At 39.3% G+C, this 24,826-nt stretch overlaps 1 protein-coding gene across 5 annotated transcripts in view; it reads left to right on the top strand.

Moving 5' to 3' along the window:
• The window catches only part of LOC128696388 (uncharacterized), an 853,106-nt gene that overhangs the window by 393,373 nt on the left and 434,907 nt on the right, over window positions 1-24,826 (top strand). For all 5 annotated transcript variants that reach the window (XR_011392932.1, XR_011392933.1, XM_070092516.1 and 2 more), the window contains one exon: window positions 9,145-9,290. Coding sequence is in view for 3 of the 5 variants with exons in the window: in XM_070092516.1 (XP_069948617.1) it covers window positions 9,145-9,290 (146 nt within the window). In the remaining 2 variants the exon portion in view is untranslated. The remainder of the gene's footprint in view (window positions 1-9,144; window positions 9,291-24,826) is intronic.

The following is a 24,826-nucleotide window of genomic DNA, read 5'->3' as shown; positions in this document are numbered from 1 at the left end:
CTAGTGTTTGTATGCATTTGTAAGTGGAAAAAAAGGGTGTTCCACTTTACGGCAGTTTCCGCTTTATGGCGGTAGGCTGGAAGCTAACCAGCCGTATAAGTGGGGCCCTACTGTACTTGATTTCTGATTGTTTTCATTATGTAAATCTTTATTTAATTTGAAAAAAATATTTTATTTTAATATTTTTGGGTGTTTGGAACAGATTAATTTTATTTCTATTATTTCTTATGGGGAAAATGGTTTCAAGTTTCGTGAATTTCGACTTTCGGCAAGCTCTCTGGAACTGATTAATCACGAAACTCGGGGGTCCACTGTACTATTCTCCAATCCCTGTCTTGGGAGCTTATATTAGAGAAAACGAAGTATAGCAGAGGGCTAATTGTGATATACACTCATAGTGCACCATAAAACTGAAACAAAATTGCTATTTTCTCTACATAGATTATCATATATAGAAGCATATGTGTACAGAACCTACGATAACCCAAAAAAGTATGGCCCCACTTATTTGGCAGGTCAGGTTCCAGGCTACTGCCGGAAAGCAGAATGCCATTTTTTCCACTTATAAAGTCATATAAATGCCAGGTAACAAACATATATTATGTTAGCAATAGAATTAGGCATTAAAAACAATAAAAAGTAAAATATACGCACAGTACACCCATTACTTAACTTAAAATATTTGTAGTCTTAATGTAGGGTGAGAGTTGAGTTTAATTTGAAGGAAGTCAAGTTTGGGAGGTATGGTAGCCAGCCAGGTCAGCCCACCCCACCCACACATAATATACTACATTTAATTAAAGCTGCCCAGAGCGATAAAATATATGTACAGTACATTCAGTAATTACCTTAAAATATTTGTAGTCCTATTGTAGGGTGAGAGGTGAGTTTTATTTGTAGGAAGTCAGGTTTGGGAAGTATGGAATCCAGCCAGGCAAGCCCTCCCCACCCCACACACACATAGAATGTACTACGATATTTAATTAAAGCTCCCAAGAGTGATAAAATACATATACAGCACATTCATTTATTACCTTAAAATAGTTGTAGTCTTAATGTAGGGTGAGAGGTGAGTTTTATTTGTTGGAAGTCAGGTTTGGGAAGTATGGAATCCAGCCAGGGCAGCCCTCCTCACCTCACACAAACGTCATGTAAACAAACCAGATGAAAGCGTCTGATTTTCGTCACTTTACATTGTGTACAAGTTGTCTTCATGTTGACACAGTAGAATAAATAAAGAGAAACACTCCCATTCTCATGTAACATTATTTTTAGAAGAAATGATGCCATGAGTGAAGGCATACTTAGGTACAGGTACTTCTTTCTTTCTTTCAACACACCGGCCGTATCCCACCGAGGCAGGGTGGCCCAAAAGGAAAAACGAAAGTTTCTCCTTTTACATTTAGTAATATATACAGGAGAAGGGGTTACTAGCCCCTTGCTCCCGGCATTTTAGTCGCCTCTTACAACACGCATGGCTTACGGAGGAAGAATTCTGTTCCACTTCCCCATGGAGGTAAGAGGAAATAAACAAGAACAAGAACTAGAAAGAAAATAGAAGAAAACCGAGAGGGGTGTGTGTATATATACATATATGCTTGTACATGTATGTGTAGTGTGACCTAAGTGTAGGTAGAAGTAGCAAGACGTACCTGAAATCTTGCATGTTTATGAGACAGACAAAAGACACCAGCAATCCTACCATCATGTAAAATAATTACAGGCTTTCGTTGTACACTCACTTGGCAGGACGGTAGTACCTCCCTGGGCAGTTGCTGTTTACCAACTTACTACCTAGGAGGTACAGGTACACATACATATTATTATCAGTTATAATAATAGTGTAGGTATGTAGTCTGCCTAAGCTACATACCTACACCTACCTACATAGCTACATGATATTTAACCCTTTGAGGGTCGACAGGCCCTCTCCGAAACTCGTTCTCAGGGTCGGCCAAATTTAAAAAAAAAAATTATTTTCTCTTATGAAAAGATAGAGAATCTTTTCCCGATCATAAGAACACCAAAAGTTTGAAATTTGATGGAAAACTTACGGAATTATGCTCTCGCAAAGTTAGCAGTCTCGGTGATGTAAGTTTTTTTTTTCTCATTATGCACTGTGTGCTGCAGGATTTTTTTTAGACTGTGCACACTGACCACATAGACCCATTCTTTCATATGAAGGCATACCAGCTTTCTCCCACTAGATTTGAGGGCGCTAGAATTTAGGCGTACTAGTACGTCAAAAACCCTGGGTCGTAAGCCGTACTAGTACATCCGAAACCCTCGAAGGGTTAATGTGGCCCAGAGCCATATTATTACCATCAACATACCATGTTCACTGAGTTTAATTGTTTCTAACAACTACCTTTAGAACCATCATAAACAAAGGGAGAAGTAATGAATAATTCAAGCTGAGAATTGTAAACAAAAGCATTATGTATTAATCCCTTCAGGGTTTCGGCTGTACTAGTATGGCTTATGCCCCAGGGTTTTTGATGTACTGGTACGCCTAAACTCTAGCGCCCTCAAATCTAGTGAGAGAAGGCTAGTAGGCCTACATTTGAAAGAATGGGTCTATGTGGTCAGTGTGCGCAGTATAAAAAAAATCCTGCAGCACACAGTGCGTAATGAGAAAAAAAAAACTTTGTTTTTTTAGTATTTATTGCTGTATGGTATTTATTGCTGTATTCTAGTTTTCCATGTCTCATTTTATAGAATGGAAGACATATTACAGAAATTGAGATGATTTTGACAGGTTTTATAATGAAAAGTACTTTGAAATTGAGCTCAAAGTAGCAGAAATGTTCGATTTTTACCAAAGTTCAAAAGTAAACAAATCATGCCAAGCGTCCAAAACACGTCAACTGGTGAGTCTAATATTCTTTCACAAGTGCACTGATATTATTTATACCATTTGTACACTAGTGCAGTAGTCTGCATAACAGTAAATCTTCTATTTTTTGTAAGAATAAAAATTGAAAGTGGAAAGCCAAAGAAATATAAGAGGGGCCTGGGGATGTGACTAATGAACAGAAAACTTGTTATTTTAGTGCCAAGAATGTCTTTCTTGTTTATTCTGGACCCTATTCGGAAATTGGCATCTTTTGAAATTTGTGTGAAATTGGCAAAATTGCTAAATTCTGACCACTTTATTGGATAGTTGAAATCGGTAAATGGGTGGTTTCTTGTACTCATTTGATAGAAAAAATAGAGTTCTAGTGAAATAGTTATGATTTTTGTCGACTAGTACACTGGAATTGGCCGAAAATAGGGCTCAAGTGGGCAAAATCGCCGATGCGTAAACATCGTCCAGACCGCTAACTAAGCGAGAGCATAATTCCATAAGTTTTCCATCAAATTTCATACTTTTGTTGTCATTATGATTGGGAAAAGATTCTCTATCTTTTCATAAGAATTTTTTTTTTTTTTTGAATTTGGGGACCCTGAGAACAAATCAGGGAGAGGGCCTGGGGACCCTGAAAGGGTTAAGGGGAGTGATGTAATGTTTTCCCTCTGCCCGGCTACTACACCTCCATAGTATAATAATAATAATAATAATAATAATAATAATAATAATAATAATATCTTCATTTACTACAAGTACATGTACATGGTGTACAGTCCTAGCTGACATCAATGACATACTACTACATAGAAAGCTGCTTGTTATACTGAGTATTTTGGGCAAATTAGGTCAGTTTTGTCCCAGGATGTGACCCACACCAGTCGACTAACACACAGGTACCCATTTTATACTGATGGGTGAACTGGGACAGCAGGTGTCTTATGGAAACACGTCCGTAATGTTTTCCAGATGTACCAGAGGAGATTTGATCTCCGGACCTCAGTGTGTGAGCTGAGTGCACTAGCTATGTAACATGTTTCTTATATAATGTCGAAAAAATATCACAGATGGATTAATGAAAATGTCTGTGTTAACATAAAATAAGACATTTAATGTGCCCAAGGGTGATTATTATTAGTATTATGTAATGTTTTTCTTCCACCCAGCAACAACCCCTCCATAGCATATAAACAGCATGTTTATATGCTATGTAACGTGTTTCTTATATAATTTTGAAGAAAATATCATAAATGAATAAATGAAAATGTCTATATTGACGTAAAATTAGACATTTAATGTGCCCAAGAGTGATTATCATTACATAACAGAGAGATGTGCTCATGGAGAATGTAAAGAAACCGGGTGGCATGCGCTGCATTTGAAAGACCACTTGCCGTATAGAAAGTTTTGGTCATAATTTGAGATTGCCATATTAGTGGAACGCCGTAAGGTGAAACACCGAAAAACGGGGCCCTATTGTACCTGGCTTGGGCTTGCCATATATGATTTTTTGTAAATAATTTTTTTTTTCTCAGTTGTTTGTTGGGCTATCTTATTGAAACTTGGGCATTGTATTGGAAGAAGTGAATGCTTTCAGATATTTGGGAGTTGACTTGTCAGTGGATGGGTTTATGAAGGATGAGGTTAACCACAGAATTGATGAAGGAAAAAAGGTGAGTGGTGTGTTGAGATATCTGTGGAGACAAAAACGTTATCTATGGAGGCAAAGAAGGGAATGTATGAAAGTATAGTGGTACCAGCACTCTTATATGGGTGTGAAGCTTGGGTTGTAAATGCTGTAGTGACTAGGCAGTTGGAGGCAGTGGAGATGTCTTGTCTAAGGGCACTGTTTGGTGTAAACATTATGCAGAGAATTCAGAGTGTGGAAATTAGGAGAAGGTGTGGAGTTACTAAAAGTATTAGTCAGAGGGCTGAAGAGGGGTTGTTGAGGTGGTCTGGTCATTTAGAGAGAATGGATCAAAGTAGAATGACTTGGAGAACGTATAAATCTGTAGGGAAAGGAAGGAGGGGTAGGGGTCATCCTTGAAAAGGTTGGAGGGAGGGGGTAAAGGAGGTTTTGTGGGTGAGGGGCTTGGACTTCCAGCAAGCGTGTGTGAGCATGTTAGGTAGGAGTGAATGGAGACAAATGATTTTTGGGACCTGACGAGCTGTTGGAGTGTGAGCTGGGTAATACACTGGTCCCTCGTTTATCGTCGTTAATCTGTTCCTGGAAGTGCGACGATTATCGAAATAGACGATTTTCAAATCAATTTTCCCCATAAGAAATAATGTAAATGCATACAATTAATTCATTCAAGACACCCAAAAGTATTTAAACAAAAAATTTTTTTACATCAAATATAGATGCAGTACATAAACAATACAATGGGACATGATGAATGAAACATTAACAGCATAACACTTACCTTTATTGGCGATTCTTAGTGTATGGAAGACTGGAGGAGGAGAGAGATTGGATTAGTTACTGTTTGGAAGGGGAATCCCCTTCCATCAACACCACAGGTATCAAGTCCTTTTCTGGGGTTACATACTTCTCTTCTCTGTTTCTTAATGCCACTAGGACCAGCTTGAGAGTCACTGGAGTCCTGTCTTCCAAAAAAAAAGTGTCCAGAGAGCTCTGTTTCTGGCATCTCTTTAAAACTTCCCTAAAATGGGCCAAGACTTTGTCACTGTACAAGTTGCCGATATGGCTTGCAACATCCTTCTCAGGGTGATGTTTCTCCATAAATCTTTCCATCCTACCCCACATTTTAAAAATCTCCTTAATTTCTGAAGAATGCACCTTCTTCCATCTCTCTTCCTCCTCCTCTGCAGCAAGATTCTGAGCTGCAATCTGTTGCTGTTCCTGCTGAAGCTCTTGCAGCTCCTCAGTGGTTAGCTCTTCATTGTGGTCCTCCACCAACTCTTCCACATCCTGCAAACTCACATCCAACCCCATGGAACTCCCCAATGTCACAATAGATTTCACAACTGACATAGGCTCATCAGGGTCAGCCACAAACCCTTCAAAATCCCTCTTGTGAATACAATCTGGGCACAATTTTCTCCAAGCAACAACAGCTTCCTTGATTTCTTTTTTCTTTTCCACGATGGAAGATATGTTTGTATGGGGTTTCTTATACATCCTGGCAAGTTTGGCCACACGTACGCCACTTTCATATTGTTCAATGATGTTTTTCTTAAATTCAATCGTATTTCTCACCTTCTTTACCAAAGGCTTGGCACTAGGAGCTTTCTTTGGAGCCATGGTAGCTTATTTAGCACTTGCAAGCACTAAAATGAATGGAATACATACAGTGGACCCCCGCATAGCGAACTTAATCCGTGCAAGAGGGCTGGTCGTTATGCGAAATGTTCGCTATGCGAATTAATTTTCCCCATAAGAAATAATGGAAATAAAATTAATCCGTGCAAGACACCCAAAAGTATGAAAAAAAATTTTTTTTACCACAAAAAAATGTTAATTTTAGTACACACAAACTGAAAAAGGCATGCACAATTACATGACACTTACTTTTATTGAAGATCTGGTGATGATTGATGGGATGGGAGGAGGGGAGAGAGAGTGTTAGTGTTTAGAAGGGGAATCCCCTTCCATTAGGACTTGAGGTAGCAAGTCCTTTTCTGGGGTTACTTCCCTTCTTCTTTTAATGCCACTAGGACCAGCTTCAGAGTCACTGGACTTCTTTCGCACGACATATCTGTCCATAGTGGCCTGTACCTCTCGTTCCTTTATGATTTGTCTAAAGTGGTTCACAACAGTGTCATTGTAACAGTCACCAGCACGGCTTGCAATAGCTGTGTGAGGGTGATTTTCATCAAAAAAGGTTTGCACTTCAAGCCATTTTGCACACATTTCCTTAATCTTTGAAGTAGGCAATTCCTTCAATTTCTCTCTCCCCTCCTTTGAACCAGTTTCCCCAGGTCTGGCCTCTTGCTCTTGAAGTTGATCTATCAGCTCATCAGTGGTTAGTTCTTCATTGTCCTCCTCCACCAACTCTTCCACATCCTCCCCACTAACCTCCAACCCCAAGGACTTCCCCAATTCCACAATTGATTCCTCAACTGGTATACTACTCCTCTCAGGGTTAGCCTCAAACCCTTCAAAATCCCTTTTGTCTACACATTCTGGCCACAGTTTCTTCCAAGCAGAGTTCAAGGTTCTCTTAGTCACTCCCTCCCAAGCCTTACCTATAAGGTTTACACAATTGAGGATATTAAAGTGATCCTTCCAAAACTCTTTTAGAGTCAGTCGAGTGTCTGTGGTCACTTCAAAGCACTTTTGAAACAGAGCTTTTGTGTACAGTTTCTTGAAGTTGGAAATGACCTGCTGGTCCATGGGCTGCAGGAGAGGAGTGGTATTAGGAGGCAAAAACTTCACCTTAATGAAGCTCATGTCCCCATAAAGTCGCTCTGCCACGTCTGTAGGATGACCAGGGGCATTGTCTAACACCAGGAGGCACTTAAGGTCTAATTTCTTTTCAGTTAGGTAATCTTTCACATTGGGGGCAAATGCATGGTGTAACCAGTTATAGAAAAATTCCCTAGTGACCCATGCCTTACTGTTTGCCCTCCACAGCACACACAAATTATCCTTGAGGACATTCTTTTGCCTGAACGCTCTGGGAGTTTCAGAGTGATACACTAATAAAGGCTTAACTTTGCAATCACCACTAGCATTGGCACACATCAACAAAGTAAGCCTGTCTTTCATAGGCTTATGTCCTGGGAGTGCCTTTTCCTCCTGAGTAATGTAGGTCCTGCTTGGCATTTTCTTCCAGAACAGGCCTGTTTCATCACAATTAAACACTTGTTCAGGTTCCAGTCCTTCAGTTTCTATGTACTCCTTGAATTCATGCACATATTTTTCAGCCGCTTTGTGGTCCGAACTGGCAGCCTCACCATGCCGTATCACACTATGGATGCCACTACGCTTCTTAAATCTCTCAAACCAACCTTTGCTGGCCTTAAATTCACTCACATCATCACTAGTTGCAGGCATTTTTTTAATTAAATCGTCATGCAACTTCCTAGCCTTTTCACATATGATCGCTTGAGAGACGCTATCTCCTGCTAGCTGTTTTTCATTTATCCACACCAATAAGAGTCTCTCAACATCTTCCATCACTTGCGATCTTTGTTTCGAAAACACAGTTAAACCTTTGGCAACAACAGCTTCCTTGATTGCCGTTTTCTTGCCCACAATAGAAGCGATGGTTGATTTTGGTTTCTTGTACAACCTGACCAGGTCGGTGATACGTACTCCACTTTCATACTTATCAATGATCTCTTTCTTCATTTCAATGGGTATTCTTACCCTTTGAGGTGTAGGGTTGGCACTAGAAGCTTTCTTGGGGCCCATGGTCACTTATTTTCCACAAACAGCACCGAAAACACTGTAATAATACGAAATATTCCGAGTGTATGCTTGAATGTTACCGCGGAGGCTGGCTGGTAAACAATGGGACGGGCGGCACATGTGAGGCTGGCTGAGGGCGCACATTGGACGCGTCTCGGACAAAGGTCGCTGAGCGGGTTTTTGTCCACTATGCGGGGCAAAATTTTAGCGAACAAAGCGTTCGCTATGCAAGGCGTTCGCTATGCGGGGGTCCACTGTATTATGAAATATTTTGTATGAACAAGTGAGAGGACCGTCACTTACTGGTAAACAATGGCACACTGGGTGGGAAGGGAGGCCAAGGTGGCTCAGAGCCGTGAGTACGCATCCAGGACGAATGACGATTAGCGAGTCAACCGACCATTTGCGAGCCAACGTTTGGACAAAAAAAAGCAACGATTTCCGAAAAGGATGACTATCGAGCCCGACAATTATCAAGGGACCACTGTATTTATTGAAATGATTTAGGGAAACTGGTTAGCTGGATTTGAGTGGAAATGGGAAATACAGTGCCTGCACTTTAAAGGAGGGGTTTTTGATAGTGACAGTTTGGAGGAACTTGCTTCTAAACTGTCCTGTCTGAGCGCCTCTGCAAAGACAGTGATTATGTATGAGTGAGGTGAATGTGTTGAATGATGATGAAACTATTTTCTTTTTGGGGATTTTCTTTCTTTTTGGGTCACCCTGCTTTGGTGAGAGACAGCTGACTTGCTAAAAAAAAAAAAATGCGTAAATGGAAAATGACTTGTATGTAGGGCTGGCCTCTATCCATGGTTTGAGGTATCCATGGTAGGTCTTGGAACATATCCCCTGCAGATGCAGGGGGACTACTGTATAGTAATAAATGCTGAAGAATTAATTGTTGTTGGGCTTGCAGGAACAGTACATGATCACCTGGGCTTTCATGCATCCTGGTGGAGGAGGATCAGTACGTCTGCAGTTGCGTCATGTTGGGGACACTTACGGTGTCCTTGCAGTCATAGTGTTGCAGGGGTTCTCTCTGCAGGTCACAGGAGCCTTCACGTAGGTCTTACTCTCTCCTCCAGTTAATGTTGGTTGTAATTCATTCATTTAGTACTACATTTAGCCACTTTTAAAGTAAGTGATTCTCATTTCCTTCATTATTTTTATAAAGTAGTAATATTTATTCTGTAGCCTCTTCTTATTGTTAGGTAACACTAATCTCTCAGTATTATGCACTAATAGGATATGTCTCTGATATCAAAATGATGTTGATAGAAAGACAGTATAATGTGCAGTAAAATACTCTGTTGTATACCTAATATACTACTGAACACACAATTTAGATGTATTGCAATAAACAACGAAAATAAAGGAGATGAAAGTGAAATTAAACCATTGGATTTTGCCTAAAATTCTAAAAGTCCATTATATTGAGGGTTTACTGTACAGTAGGGCCCTGCTTTATGGTGTTTTGCTTTACAGTGTTCCACTAATACAGACATATCAGGTTATGACCAAAAAACTCTATTCGGCTCCCCCGCCAGACTTTATAATATGGTCACTGCAGGCCACCTGGTTTGTTACATTCTCCGTGAGCATGACTCTCCATTATGCCTGGAAACTTTCCAAAATTTCAAGTGTTTTAAAGTTATTTTATATATACTCTGATAATTATACTTATGTGTACCTGTACCTAAATAAACTTACACACTGTGCTGGCATGCAGGTACATATTAAAAATCACTAAGAATGTCTTATTAGTCTTGAAGATGCCATATTAATAGTGATAATTACACATTAATAATCACAATGTCATATATTACATTAACCCTTTCAGGGTCCAAGGCCAAAATCTGAAGTGGTGCCCCAGTGTCCAAGAATTTAAAAAAACAAATTTTGTTATTTTTTCTTATGAAATGGTAGAGAATCTGTTTGTGAAGGTAATAAAATAAAAAGTACGAAATTTGATGGAAAATTGACGAAATTATGCTCACGAATTTTGATGTGTCAGCGATATTTACGAATCGGCAATTTTGCCGACTTTGACTCCTGTTTTAGGACAATTACATTATTCCAGTCGACCAAATTCTTAGCTATTTCACTAGTATTACTTCTATTCTATCGATTGAGCACAGGAAATCACCAAGTCAACTGTTTCAACGACAAAATAAAGTGATCGGAAATTGGTAATTTAGCCAATTTAACACAAAGTTCAAAATATTCCAGTTTCAAAATAGGGTTGAGAATAAGCAATGTAGGTATTCCTGGCAGTAAACTAACATTTCCTCTGTTCATTAGTTATGTTTTGAGGCTTTACAAATAAATTCCATTTTGATTTTTTATTCACATAATGAATTTTTATTCACACCAAAAAATAGAAGATGTACTGTTATGCAATATTGTAATAATTGTATAAATATCATCACCACATTTGTTAATGTATATGAGACCCACCAGCTGGCGTGTATTAGACGTGTGAGGTCGTTTGTTTACTCTTGAACATCGGCAAAAATTTAACATTTCCGCTACTTTGAGCTCAGTTTCAAGCCATTTCCAGTGCTAAAACCAATCAAAATCATCTCTATTTCTGTAATATGTCTTCCATTCTATCAAATGAGACCAAGAAATCACAAATACAACTATAAAAAACATACGAAAAAACACTGCAAAGTCGGTTTTAATCGAAAATCACTGTCTCAGTTTGTTTTTCTCTCATTATACACTGTGTGCTGCAAGATCTGTTTTATGTGGTGCACACATACCACATAGATGTATTCTCTCATATCTAGGCCCAAATTTACCACTCACAGTTTATCAGAGTGAGCTGAGCTCACGGCGTAGATCTACGGTTTGGACCCTGAACGTAAAGCCGTAGATCTACGGGACAGACCCTGAAAGGGTTAATATGGGCATTTTGATTAATCTATAATATTTTTTCAAAATTATTTAATAAACATGCTACATAACATATAAACATGATAAATACACCCACAGTAAAATAAATTAACATAAATATGAGATGTTTTTCCAGTCAGTGTCAGAAAGAATAATTTTTTCTCTGCTTCAACACTGAAGAAAATGTGTATACCATAATAAACCTACCATCCGACTTATGACCGAGCTTGGTTCCGACCAACTGGTTGTAAGTCAAATTGGACGTAAGTCGAACATTTGAAAATTGCCGACATAGTGGGTGGGGCATAGTGTCAAACCTTTGCTATATAAACTAACTAAATAGTACTGTAATGCAATGTACTATCATTATTTCATTCTTTTTACCATAATGTACTTCTGTTGATTTATTTTAATCATTTATGTATTGTGTATGTATTATGTATACATGGTAGTAGACTGTATTGTAAATTTTACATCATCTCATACAGCATCGTATGTTACTGTTATCTTTAAGTTTTGTTGACACAATATAATGGGAGAATACCACTGGAAGTGTCATCCTTCCAGAATGTCCTATTATCTATGCCCTAAGTAAAGAGAAACGACTCAGGAACATGTGTAATACATATTCGGCTGGCTGACTAGCAGGCCGGCCAGCCGGCTGGGTGGGTGGGTGGGTGGTTGGCTGCCTGGCTGACTGACTTTGACTGTCTCTCCATCTGTATCTGTCTCTCTCTATCTCTGTCTCTCTCTCACAGGTACACATAAGTAAAGTTATCATACATAGTGTAAATTACCTAGGATAAACCATACCCCCGGCCGGGATTGAACCCGCGGTCATAGAGTCTCAAAACTCCAGCCTGTCGCGGGTTCAATCCCGGCCGGGGGTATGGTTTGTTTGCAATCGTGTCATTACGATTTCTTGAGTCATGTACCTAGGATAACCCAAAAAATCCACACAAAATGCTGTACAGTGGATCTGTGCTCCAGTGCCCTAAATTAATAATAATAATAATAGTAATTATTATTATTATTATTATTATTAAAATATAATGTAATAATAATAGTGTTCACTCATTACTTAAAATATATATAGTGTTAATGTAGAGTGCGAGGTGAGTAAACAAGATTAAATGAATAAACGAGAGAGAGAACGAGAGTGTAGAAGGTTCGCGAGTTTTGTAAACAAACCAGTTGTTGTTACCAGCCCGGACACAAATGGTTTTTGTTCACTCCGTCAAGCCGACTGGAAAAAATTTCATATTTATGTTAATTTATATGTTTATATGTTACGTAGTGTGTTATTATATAATTTTGAAAAAAAATCATAGATGGATTAAGCAAAATGTCTATATTAATGTTTTATACACATTTAATGTGCCTCAGAGTTATTATTATTGTGTTATTATTATCATTATTATTATGGCATCTTCAAGACCAATAACACACTCTTAATGATTTTAATGTGTACCTGCACGCCAGCACAGGCGCAAGATGCGGCATTTAAAGCAGTTTACTTCATATTTTATTTATTCTAGAGTGTATATCAGGTTTTTATGTTATTTATACTGTTTATTATGTCATATTAGATGAATTATGATATATAAATAAGCCATAGAGTGATATTAGCGTCATATTGAAGATGTGACAACTCTACTTCATGTGTAATACCTGTTGGTCCATGAGCGGCTCTGAGACAGAGAGACAAGCAGACAGAAAGACAGGCACACAGGTAGACAGAAAGACAGATTCACAATGGGAAGACATAAAGACAGATAAGCACAGACAGACAGACAGACAGATAGACAGACAGATACAGAGACAGATACAGACATAGACAGATAGGCAGGGCCAGGAGCTGAGTCTCGACCCCTGCAACCACAATTAGGCGAGTACAGGCAGACAGATACAGACTGGTTTATGTGCAACAGTGAAAACAAATAGAGTTCGAGAGTAAGAGCCTTTCTTGCCTTCTTGCCACTATCTCCAGTGCAAGATTCAAACTTCCTCTTAGGGGCCATGGTGAAATTTACTGTCCAATTAGTACAGTTAATACAGTATGACGCTGCTGATAGGGCAGGGTAACTCAAACTGATGCTGCCTGCATGGCGCGTTCCCGTGAGTATTGGTCAAATATTGTACAGCGGTATGCATCAGCCAGCCCAGCCCAGTTGCCAGATGCACAGTCGTAAGTCGAGTGGATGTATGTCGAGCAGGTCATAAGTCGGATAGTAGGTGTATTACTGGGGCTAACTAGAAAATTATTCCTTTCATATGCCTTCACTCAGAGCGTTATTCCTTCTAAAAATGGTATGTTACATGAGAATAGGAGTGTTGCTCTTTATGTATTCTACTTTACCAGTGTGGAGACAACTTGTTCACAATGTAATGTGTTTGTATTATGGTATAAGATTTACAGACATAGGAGTGAACATGTATCAACCAAAACCAGATGCATTTGTATTTGTTTACATACTCTGCAGCTGTGTCCTCTCCCATTTATTCATTTTCTTTCTCTCATTTATTTGTTTTTAGATCGTTTATTGACTGAACCCCCGGATGTTGTAGTCGTTGGATTTCATAATATTCGGAAATCGTAACTTTTTTCATCAAAATATTGGCTTGGTGATCATCATTGAGCTTGGTAATAGTCATCCCGAATGCGTCCACACGGCAACAGCAGCCTGACACTGAGTGTTCCATTGTTTATCAGCCAGTGAGCGCGATCCCACACGTTCATACGATACATTTCGTATTATTCCATTCTTTTTAGAGCTTGCAACTGCTAAATAAGCCACCAAAGAAGGTTCCTAGTGCCAGCCAGCCCTTTGGTAAAGGGCTGAGAGAGAGGGGAGAATGTGCCTTCTTCAGTGATTCTGCGATATGTACAATACTAAAGCAGCAGGAGTCAGTAAAGGCTATAGTGCCAGCCAGCAATAAAGTGTTGCATTAACCCTTTGAGGGTTTTCGTCGTACTAGTACGTCTTACGCGTAGGGGTTTTTGTCGTACTAGTACGCATAAATTCTAGCGGCCTCAAATCTCACAGGAAAAGGCTGATAAGCCTAGATGTGAGAGAATGGGTCTGTGTGGTGGGTGTGCGCAGTAGGAAAAAAATCTGGGACCCAGTGGTGCATTGTGGGAATGCCATCATAGTACACAATTTCCACCGTGCCCTGTGGTAAGAAGTTCCTCACTCCTCGGCGAATTGGGACACTTTTGTTCCCCAGTGACAGTTCTAATACAGATGGAAGTGACAGTGAAGATGAGTTTCAAGGTTCTGGTGAGGTTTTGACCGAAACTAATGACCATAATATGGGTAATAGTGAGGAAAACCCAGACAACCCACAGCCTTCCACCTCTGGTGCTGGGCCGTCGTTCAGTTGTACCAGAATCAAAGAGGAAACTCCTATTTCCCAAAATCCCAGACTCACATGTGAGCATTGGTGATGATAATGATAGTGATTATGAACTACAAGCTCTTCAAACTTGTTCCAAGAATGGAGGAGGAGGAGGAGGAGGAGGCAGCAGAGGAGGAGGAGGCAAGAGGAGGAGGAGGCAAGAGGAGGAGGAGGCAAGAGGAGGAGGAGGCAGAGGAGGAGGAGGAGGAGGAGGAGGAAGAAGAAGAGGAGGAGGAGGAGGAAGAAGAGGAGGAGGAGGAAGAGGAGGAGGAGGAAGAAGAAGAATACGTAATGAAAACAATAATACATAATAATAATACATAATAATAATAATACATAATAATAATAATAATAATAATAATAATAATAATAATAATAATAATAATAATAATAATAATACATAATAATAATAATAGGTAATAATAATAATATGTAATAATAAATGTTCACCCATGACAGTAACAAGATAAGGGGAGATAACATCTGATAAGTGCTGACGTTTGATGAGGGTAAATGAGGGTAGAGCTGATGCCAAAAGATGAGATGAACATCGCCCTCCCTTTGTTTTTGCTGGTATACTAACATTTCTGTCTGTCTATTTGCCTGTCTGTCAAGCTCCCTGTCTATCCATCTAGCTCTCTGTCTCAGAGAGCCACAAGACTGCGTCATCACTTTTACTCACATCTTCAAGCAGAGTATAGCACTTTGTCTGGGTTTCTTGGGTTATCCTAGGTAATTTATACCATGTATTCTTGTATTTATGTGTACCTGTGAGACAGAGATAGACAGACAGATAGAATGAGGGAGAAAGATAATTAGATAGAATGGAGGAGGGGAAGCAGCATCCGACCCCATTGTTTTGACAGGCCGAGGGGGAAAGAGTAATGAGCTAATATGTCACTTTGACAGCTGCGGACTCCTTGTAATTTACACTATGGACAAGGAGGAGAAGGAGTAGGGGTAAGAGGAGGAAGAGGAGGAGGAGGAAGAGGAGGAGGAGGAAGAGGAGGAGAAGGAAGAGGAAGAGTAGGAGGAAGAGGAATAAGAGGAAGAGGAGGAGGAAGAGGAATAGTACGAGGAAGATTAGGGGGAAGAGGAGGAAGAGGAAGAAGAGGAGGAGGAGGAAGAGTAGGAGGAAGAGGAGGAAGAAGAGGAGGAGGAGGAAGAGGAGGAGGAAGAGGAAGAGTAGGAGGAAGAGGAAGAGGAGGAAGAGGAAGAGTATGAGGAAGAGTAGGGGGAAGAGGAGGAAGAGGAAGAAGAGGAGGAGGAGGGTGGAACACTAGTACACTGGTACTGGTACACTAACATTTCTGTCTGTCTATTTGTCTGTCTGTCAAGCTCCCTGTCTATCTGTCTATCCGTCTAGCTCTCTGTCTCAGAGAGCCACAAGACTGTGTCATCACTTTTACTCACATGTTCAAGCAGAGTATAGCACTTTGTCTGGATTTCTTGGGTTATCCTAGGTAATTTATACTATGTATACTTGTATTTATGTGTACCTGTGAGACAGAGATAGATAGACAGATAGAAAGAGAGAGACAGATTGAAAGAGATAGAATGAGGGAGAAAGATAAAACACCATTGTGTATGACACCATGTTTCAGAGTTCCACAAGCTGCAGAACTAATAGGAATATGTTCAGTGACTGTATATTGGTATATATATTATAGAACAATAATAATAAACAATGTTTTGTATTGTTTGTTTTTGTAAACAAGTTTTGTAAACAATATATTGATAATTATGTTTGTGTGCTTATTGTGTTGTATACAACGAGTGTATATATGTACATTGCACCTTACTTTGGTCTCACACGCCACATAAGTTATGTGAAAAAATAAAATAGTGAAAAAAACAACAAACCTTCAAATACAAGTAAACTAAAGTTTACCGGGTGAGCGGCAGTCGCCGCTGTTGCCATACGCGGCTCATTTTCTGCAAACTTCATGCATCCATATCTCCGTAAGTATTGATGGTAAATTTTTTTTGTTTATCCTATAATGTTTAGAAAAAAAAACTCTATTTTTTCATAAGAAAAAATAATTTTTTTTTTTTTTTGAAATTTGGCCGACCCTGAGAACGAGTTTCGGAGAGGGCCTGTCGACCCTCAAAGGGTTAACAGTGTAGCAAGTAAGTTAAGCGAGTAATTGACAGAAAAAGGACAGCACGAAATTGACTCCTCCAGTGTTGTTGGAGGTATATAGGGCTACTGACTAACACCACCGCCTCTGCTGCCGTCTTCACCACCACTATGTAAGGTTTATCTTCCAATGGCCCTTATACACCCAACAAACAAACAGCAACATTCATCACATACGTAATGCCATATTTTGTTCATTCTAGAGTATATATCATATTTCTGTGTTATCAATATTGTTTATTATGTCATATTAGATGAATTGTGCTAGATAAATAAGCCATAGAGTTGATATTAGTGTCATATTGAAGGTTTATCTTGTCCTGTCTCCCAACATACTTCCCTGCCGCCACAACAGTTCCTAATATACACCAGAAACACACCTCTCTGGAACATTTTTTGAGTGACAGGGGTCCAGTGACTCTCAGACTGGTCCTAGTGGCATTAAAAGCAAAGAAGTAACCCCAGAAAAGGACTTGGTACCTGAAGTCTTTATGGAAGGGGATTCCCCTTCCTAACAGTAATTTCTACATCCTCTCCCCTCTGCCCGTCTTCAATACACTAAGAAGAGTCTTCAATAAGGGTAAGTGTCATGTTATTATTGTTTTATTCTTCATGTCTCATTGTTTTCTGTGTGGGTAAATGTATATTTCATGTAAAAAAAAAAATATTTTTTTCTAATACTCTTGGGTATCTGGAACGGATTACTTGGATTTACATTATTTCTTATGGGGAAAATGAATTTGGAAATCATCAAATTCGGCTTTAGTCACTCTCTGGAACAGATAGGGCACTTTAAATGTTGTAGTATATTATGTGTGGGTGGGTTGGCCAAGAGGGCTACCATACCTACCACACCTGACTTCTTACTATCAGTACTACTCACTTCTCACCCTACATTAAGACTACAAATATTTTGAGGTAAGTAATGAGTGTACTGTGTGTGTATTTTACTTTTTCTTGTTTTTTAATGTCTAGTTCTATTGCTAACTTAATATATGTTAGTGTAAACTTGTCTGGCATTTATATGCATTTATAAGTGGGAAAAATGGCGTTCTGCTTTCTGTCTATGTCCACTTTCTGGCGGAAACTGGAACCTGCCTTATAAGTGGGGCTCTACAGTACTTTTAATGCAAGGGTAGAGTTTCCACATTCATTCAAATTCAAATTTTTATTTCTTTTTATGTGGTACATAGATAATGTAGCTTACATGTAATAAATCATTTTTAGGCATAAAGTAAAATCACTAGTAAGATATTAATTTCAGGCAGACTAATCATAATGGTTCTTAAGAATTAGACAATGAAAAGTTTCAGAGGAGGATTTATGTTGGAATTTTATGTCCCATACGTATGGTAAGCACAGTAGTATGAATGCATATTTTGTATATTAGAGAAGTTCAAGCTTTTGAAGAGTGGGAATGTGTGTTGTCTGGCACTGCAATGCTGATAGTCCACATCAGCTTCTTTTGGGTTATTAATGGATTTAAGCAATTTGGTGTAGTAGATCCCCAGTCTCAAATACCATAGGTGATGTAAGGTAGAGTTACACACTTGTTCGACAAGGGTAGGGTTACATACTAGTTTTACAAGGGTAGGGTTACACACTTGTTGTACAAGGGTAAGGTTACACACTTGTTCTACAAGGGTAGGGTTACACACTTGTTCTACAAGGGTAGGGTTACACACTTGTTCTACAAGGGTAGGGTTACACACTTGTTTTACAAGGGTAGGGTTACACACTTGTTTTACAAGGGCAGGGTTACACACTTGTTTTACAAGGGTAGGGTTACACACTTGTTCTACAAGGGTAAGGTTACACACTTGTTCTACAAAGGTAGGGTTATACACTAGTTCTACAAGAGTAGGGTTACACACCTGTTCTATGAGGGTAGGATTGCACACCTGTTCCATGAGGATAGGGATACACGCTTGTTCTCACGAGAAGTAAATTTTAATTTTTTTTTTTTATTTTTTTTTTTTTATTATCACACTGGCCGATTCCCACCAAGGCAGGGTGGCCCAAAAAAGAAAAACTTTCACCATCATTCACTCCATCACTGTCTTGCCAGAAGGGTGCTTTACACTACAGTTTTTAAACTGCAACATTAACACCCCTCCTTCAGAGTGCAGGCACTGTACTTCCCATCTCCAGGACTCAAGTCCGGCCTGCCGGTTTCCCTGAATCCCTTCATAAATGTTACTTTGCTCACACTCCAACAGCACGTCAAGTATTAAAAACCATTTGTCTCCATTCACTCCTATCAAACACGCTCACGCATGCCTGCTGGAAGTCCAAGCCCCTCGCACACAAAACCTCCTTTACCCCCTCCCTCCAACCCTTCCTAGGCCGACCCCTACCCCGCCTTCCTTCCACTACAGACTGATACACTCTTGAAGTTATTCTGTTTCGCTCCATTCTCTCTACATGTCCGAACCACCTCAACAACCCTTCCTCAGCCCTCTGGACAACAGTTTTGGTAATCCCGCACCTCCTCCTAACTTCCAAACTACGAATTCTCTGCATTATATTCACACCACACATTGCCCTCAGACATGACATCTCCACTGCCTCCAGCCTTCTCCTCACTGCAACATTCATCACCCATGCTTCACACCCATATAAGAGCGTTGGTAAAACTATACTCTCATACATTCCCCTCTTTGCCTCCAAGGACAAAGTTCTCTGTCTCCACAGACTCCTAAGTGCACCACTCACTCTTTTTCCCTCATCAATTCTATGATTCACCTCATCTTTCATAGACCCATCCGCTGACACGTCCACTCCCAAATATCTGAATACGTTCACCTCCTCCATACTCTCTCCCTCCAATCTGATATTCAATCTTTCATCACCTAATCTTTTTGTTATCCTCATAACCTTACTCTTTCCTGTATTCACCTTTAATTTTCTTCTTTTGCACACCCTACCAAATTCATCCACCAATCTCTGCAGCTTCTCTTCAGAATCTCCCAAGAGCACAGTGTCATCAGCAAAGAGCAGCTGTGACAACTCCCACCCTGTGTGTGATTCTTTATCTTTTAACTCCACGCCTCTTGCCAAGACCCTCGCATTTACTTCTCTTACAACCCCATCTATAAATATATTAAACAACCACGGTGACATCACACATCCTTGTCTAAGGCCTACTTTTACTGGGAAAAAATTTCCCTCTTTTCTACATACTCTAACTTGAGCCTCACTATCCTCGTAAAAACTCTTCACTGCTTTCAGTAACCTACCTCCTACACCATACACTTGCAACATCTGCCACATTGCCCCCCTATCCACCCTGTCATACGCCTTTTCCAAATCCATAAATGCCACAAAGACCTCTTTAGTCTTATCTAAATACTGTTCACTTATATGTTTCACTGTAAACACCTGGTCCACACACCCCCTACCTTTCCTAAAGCCTCCTTGTTCATCTGCTATCCTATTCTCCGTCTTACTCTTAATTCTTTCAATTATAACTCTACCATACACTTTACCAGGTACACTCAACAGACTTATCCCCCTATAATTTTTGCACTCTCTTTTATCCCCTTTGCCTTTATACAAAGGAACTATGCATGCTCTCTGCCAATCCCTAGGTACCTTACCCTCTTCCATACATTTATTAAATAATTGCACCAACCACTCCAAAACTATATCCCCACCTGCTTTTAACATTTCTATCTTTATCCCATCAATCCCGGCTGCCTTACCCCCTTTCATTTTACCTACTGCCTCACGAACTTCCCCCACACTCACAACTGGCTCTTCCTCACTCCTACAAGATGTTATTCCTCCTTGCCCTATACACGAAATCACAGCTTCCCTATCTTCATCAACATTTAACAATTCCTCAAAATATTCCCTCCATCTTCCCAATACCTCTAACTCTCCATTTAATAACTCTCCTCTCCTATTTTTAACTGACAAATCCATTTGTTCTCTAGGCTTCCTTAACTTGTTAATCTCACTCCAAAACTTTTTCTTATTTTCAACAAAATTTGTTGATAACAGCTCACCCACTCTCTCATTTGCTCTCTTTTTACATTGCTTCACCACTCTCTTAACCTCTCTCTTTTTCTCCATATACTCTTCCCTCCTTGCATCACTTCTACTTTGTAAAAACTTCTCATATGCTAACTTTTTCTCCCTTACTACTCTCTTTACATCATCATTCCACCAATCGCTCCTCTTCCCTCCTGCACCCACTTTCCTGTAACCACAAACTTCTGCTGAACACTCTAACACTACATTTTTAAACCTACCCCATTCCTCTTCGACCCCATTGCCTATGCTCTCATTAGCCCATCTATCCTCCAATAGCTGTTTATATCTTACCCTAACTGCCTCCTCTTTTAGTTTATAAACCTTCACCTCTCTCTTCCCTGATGCTTCTATTCTCCTTGTATCCCATCTACCTTTTACTCTCAGTGTAGCTACAACTAGAAAGTGATCTGATATATCTGTGGCCCCTCGATAAACATGTACATCCTGAAGTCTACTCAACAGTCTTTTATCTACTAATACATAATCCAACAAACTACTGTCATTTCGCCCTACATCATATCGTGTATACTTATTTATCCTCTTTTTCTTAAAATATGTATTACCTATAACTAAACCCCTTTCTATACAAAGTTCAATCAAAGGGCTCCCATTATCATTTACACCTGGCACCCCAAACTTACCTACCACACCCTCTCTAAAAGTTTCTCCTACTTTAGCATTCAGGTCCCCTACCACAATTACTCTCTCACTTGGTTCAAAGGCTCCTATACATTCACTTAACATCTCCCAAAAATCTCTCTCTCTCCTCTGCATTCCTCTCTTCTCCAGGTGCATACACGCTTATTATGACCCACTTCTCGCATCCAACCTTTACTTTAATCCACATAATTCTCGAATTTACACATTCATATTCTCTTTTCTCCTTCCATAACTGATCATTTAACATTACTGCTACCCCTTCCTTTGCTCTAACTCTCTCAGATACTCCAGATTTAATCCCATTTATTTCCCCCCACTGAAACTCTCCTACCCCCTTCAGCTTTGTTTCGCTTAGAGCCAGGACATCCAACTTCTTTTCATTCATAACATCAGCAATCATCTGTTTCTTGTCATCCGCACTACATCCACGCACATTTAAACAACCCAGTTTTATAAAGTTTTTCTTCTTCTCTTTTTTAGTAAATGTATACAGGAGAAGGGGTTACTAGCCCATTGCTCCCGGCATTTTAGTCGCCTCATACGACACGCATGGCTTATGGAGGAAAGATTCTTTTCCACTTCCCCATGGACAATAGAAGAAATAAAAAAGAACAAGAGCTATTTAGAATAAGGAGAAAAACCTAGATGTATGTATATATATATATGCATGTGCGTGTCTGTGAAGTGTGACCAAAGTGTAAGTAGGAGTAGCAAGATATCCCTGTTATCTAGCGTGTTTATGAGACAGAAAAAGAAAACCAGCAATCCTACCATCATGCAAAACAGTTACAGGTTTTTGTTTCACAGTGTAAGTTTATTCAGGTATACACAAATACAGTTACAAAGATTATCATACATAGCAGCATATGTGTAGAGAACCTGGGATAAACCAGAAAAGTCAGACAAAGTGACTTTTTTCCATTGGATCCTTTTAATAATAAATTATTATACTAGAAAGGAGATAATATCTTATTATTATACTATAAAGGAGGAATACTAGGAATAATGTAAAATGAGTTACAGTAGGACCCCACTTATACGGCAGGTTAGGTTCCAGGCTACTTTTGTAAAGCAAAACGCCCTTTTTTTCACTTATAAATGTATATAAATGCAAGATGACAAGTTTACACTAACATAAATTAAGTTAGCAATAGAACTTAGGCATTAAAAAACTATAAAAAGTAAAATTCACACACAGTACACTCATTATTTACCTCAAAATATTTATAGTCTTAATGTAGGGCAAAAGGTGAGTGGCATTTACTATAAGAAGTTCGGTGTGGTAACCCTTCTGGCCACCCCCACCCACACATAATATACTACGACGATGCTTAAATAGAGTGATAAAATGCATATACAGTACACTCTTTACTTAAAAATATTTCTGGTCTTAGTGTAGGGTGAAAGGTGAAAAGTATTTATTTGTAGAAAGTAGTGTGGTAGGCTTGGTGGTGGCCTGGTGGCTAAAGCTCCCGCTTCACACATGGAGGGCCCGGGTTCGATTCCCGACAGGTGGAAACATTTTGACACGTTTCCTTACACCTGTTGTCCTGTTCACCTAGCAGCAAATAGGTACCTGGGTGTTAGTCTACTGGTGTGGGTTGCATCCTGAGGGACAAGATTGAGGACCCCAATGGAAATAAGTTACAGTCCTCAATGACGCACTGATTTTCTTGGGTTATCCTAGGTGGCTAACCCTCCAGGGTTAAAAATCCAAACAAAATCTTATCTTATCTAGGTAGGGTAGTGTAGGGAAGCCAGCCCTGGCCATCCCACCCACTATGTAAACAAACAGACAATGCATCTGGTTGTGGTTCATAAACATTCGTACAAACACCTTACATTGTGTACAAGTTGTCTCCACACTGGTACAGTAGAATAAATAAAGACCAACACCTCCATTCTCATGTAATTTTTAGAAGGAATTATCCTCTGACAAATTATTATAGGCCAATATCCAACTTACACCCTCTCTCAAAAATCTTCGAAAAATTAATTCATAAACGAATCTACTCCTACCTTATCTCCCAAAACATACTCAACCCCTGCCAATTTGGATTCAGGCCAAATAAAAATACTAATGATGCTATTATACACATGCTAGAACATATATACACTGCAATAGAGAAAAAAGAAGTCCCACTGGGGATCTTCATTGACTTACGTAAAGCTTTTGATACAGTTAACCATGACTTGCTCCACGTAAAATTGTCACACTATGGTATAAGAGGGCACTCCCTCAACTACCTCAAGTCATACCTCAGCAACAGAAGCCAATATGTGTATGCAAATGGGGCAAACTCTTCTGCACAACCAATTACAGTTGGTCTCCCACAGGGAAGTGTCCTTGGCCCTCTTCTCTTTCTCCTATACATAAATGACCTACCAAATGCTTCGCAATTACTCAAACCCACACTATTTGCAGATGACACTACATACGTCTTCTCCCACCCGAGCCCAGTCACGCTAGCCAATACTGTAAATACCGAATTACAGAAAATATCTGCCTGGATGAGGACTAACAAACTTACACTAAACATTGACAAAACCTACTTCATTCAGTTTGGTAACAGAGCTACAGATGTCCCTCTTAACATAATGATAAACGGATCACCTATCACAAAGCTAACAGAGGGAAAATTCTTAGGAATCCACCTTGATAATAGACTCAAATTTCATACACATATACAACAAATTTCTAAGAAAATTTCCAAGACTGTAGGCATACTATCGAAGATACGGTACTATGCTCCACAGTCAGCCCTCCTGGCCCTATATCACTCTCTTATTTACCCCTATCTCACCTATGGAATTTGTGCATGGGGCTCAACAACAAGTAACCATCTCAGACCACTAATTACCCAACAAAAGGCTGCAGTTAGAATGATAACAAATTCTCACTATAGGCAGCACACTCCACCAATATTCAATACACTAAACCTACTCACCATACAAAACATCCATACTTATTACTGCACCTATTACATACATAGAACACTTAACTCTGATATTAACCCTCCCCTCAAACATCTCCTTGCCAACCTCAACAGAACACATGACCATAACACAAGGCACAGATCACTCTTTGATGTTCCTCGTGTCCATCTCACACTATGCAAAAACTCAATGCACATAAAAGGCCCTAAAATCTGGAATTCATTACCTGTAAATATAAAAGAAACACTACCTGTTTATAAATTCAAGTCTCTTCTCAAAGATCACTTACTCACCCAAAACCAAATAAATACTGAATAACTGAACATTATAAATTGTATATCTTAAATGTTTCTCACAATTATATCACATAAATGTTAAACCTAAAATCCAATCTAACTTTATTATTTTTTAAATACACTACCTAACAGAATACTCCATTCTACTGAATGTACAACAATGCATACAACCATATGACCTGTCTTTGTAATACTCACTTGTGCTTTATAGTAATCTGTTTACATTAAAG

The sequence above is a fragment of the Cherax quadricarinatus genome, chromosome 39 (assembly GCF_038502225.1).
Source record: "Cherax quadricarinatus isolate ZL_2023a chromosome 39, ASM3850222v1, whole genome shotgun sequence".
In the NCBI taxonomy this organism is placed as follows: Eukaryota; Metazoa; Arthropoda; class Malacostraca; order Decapoda; family Parastacidae; genus Cherax; species Cherax quadricarinatus.
This window is presented reverse-complemented; position numbering and strand designations above follow the sequence as displayed.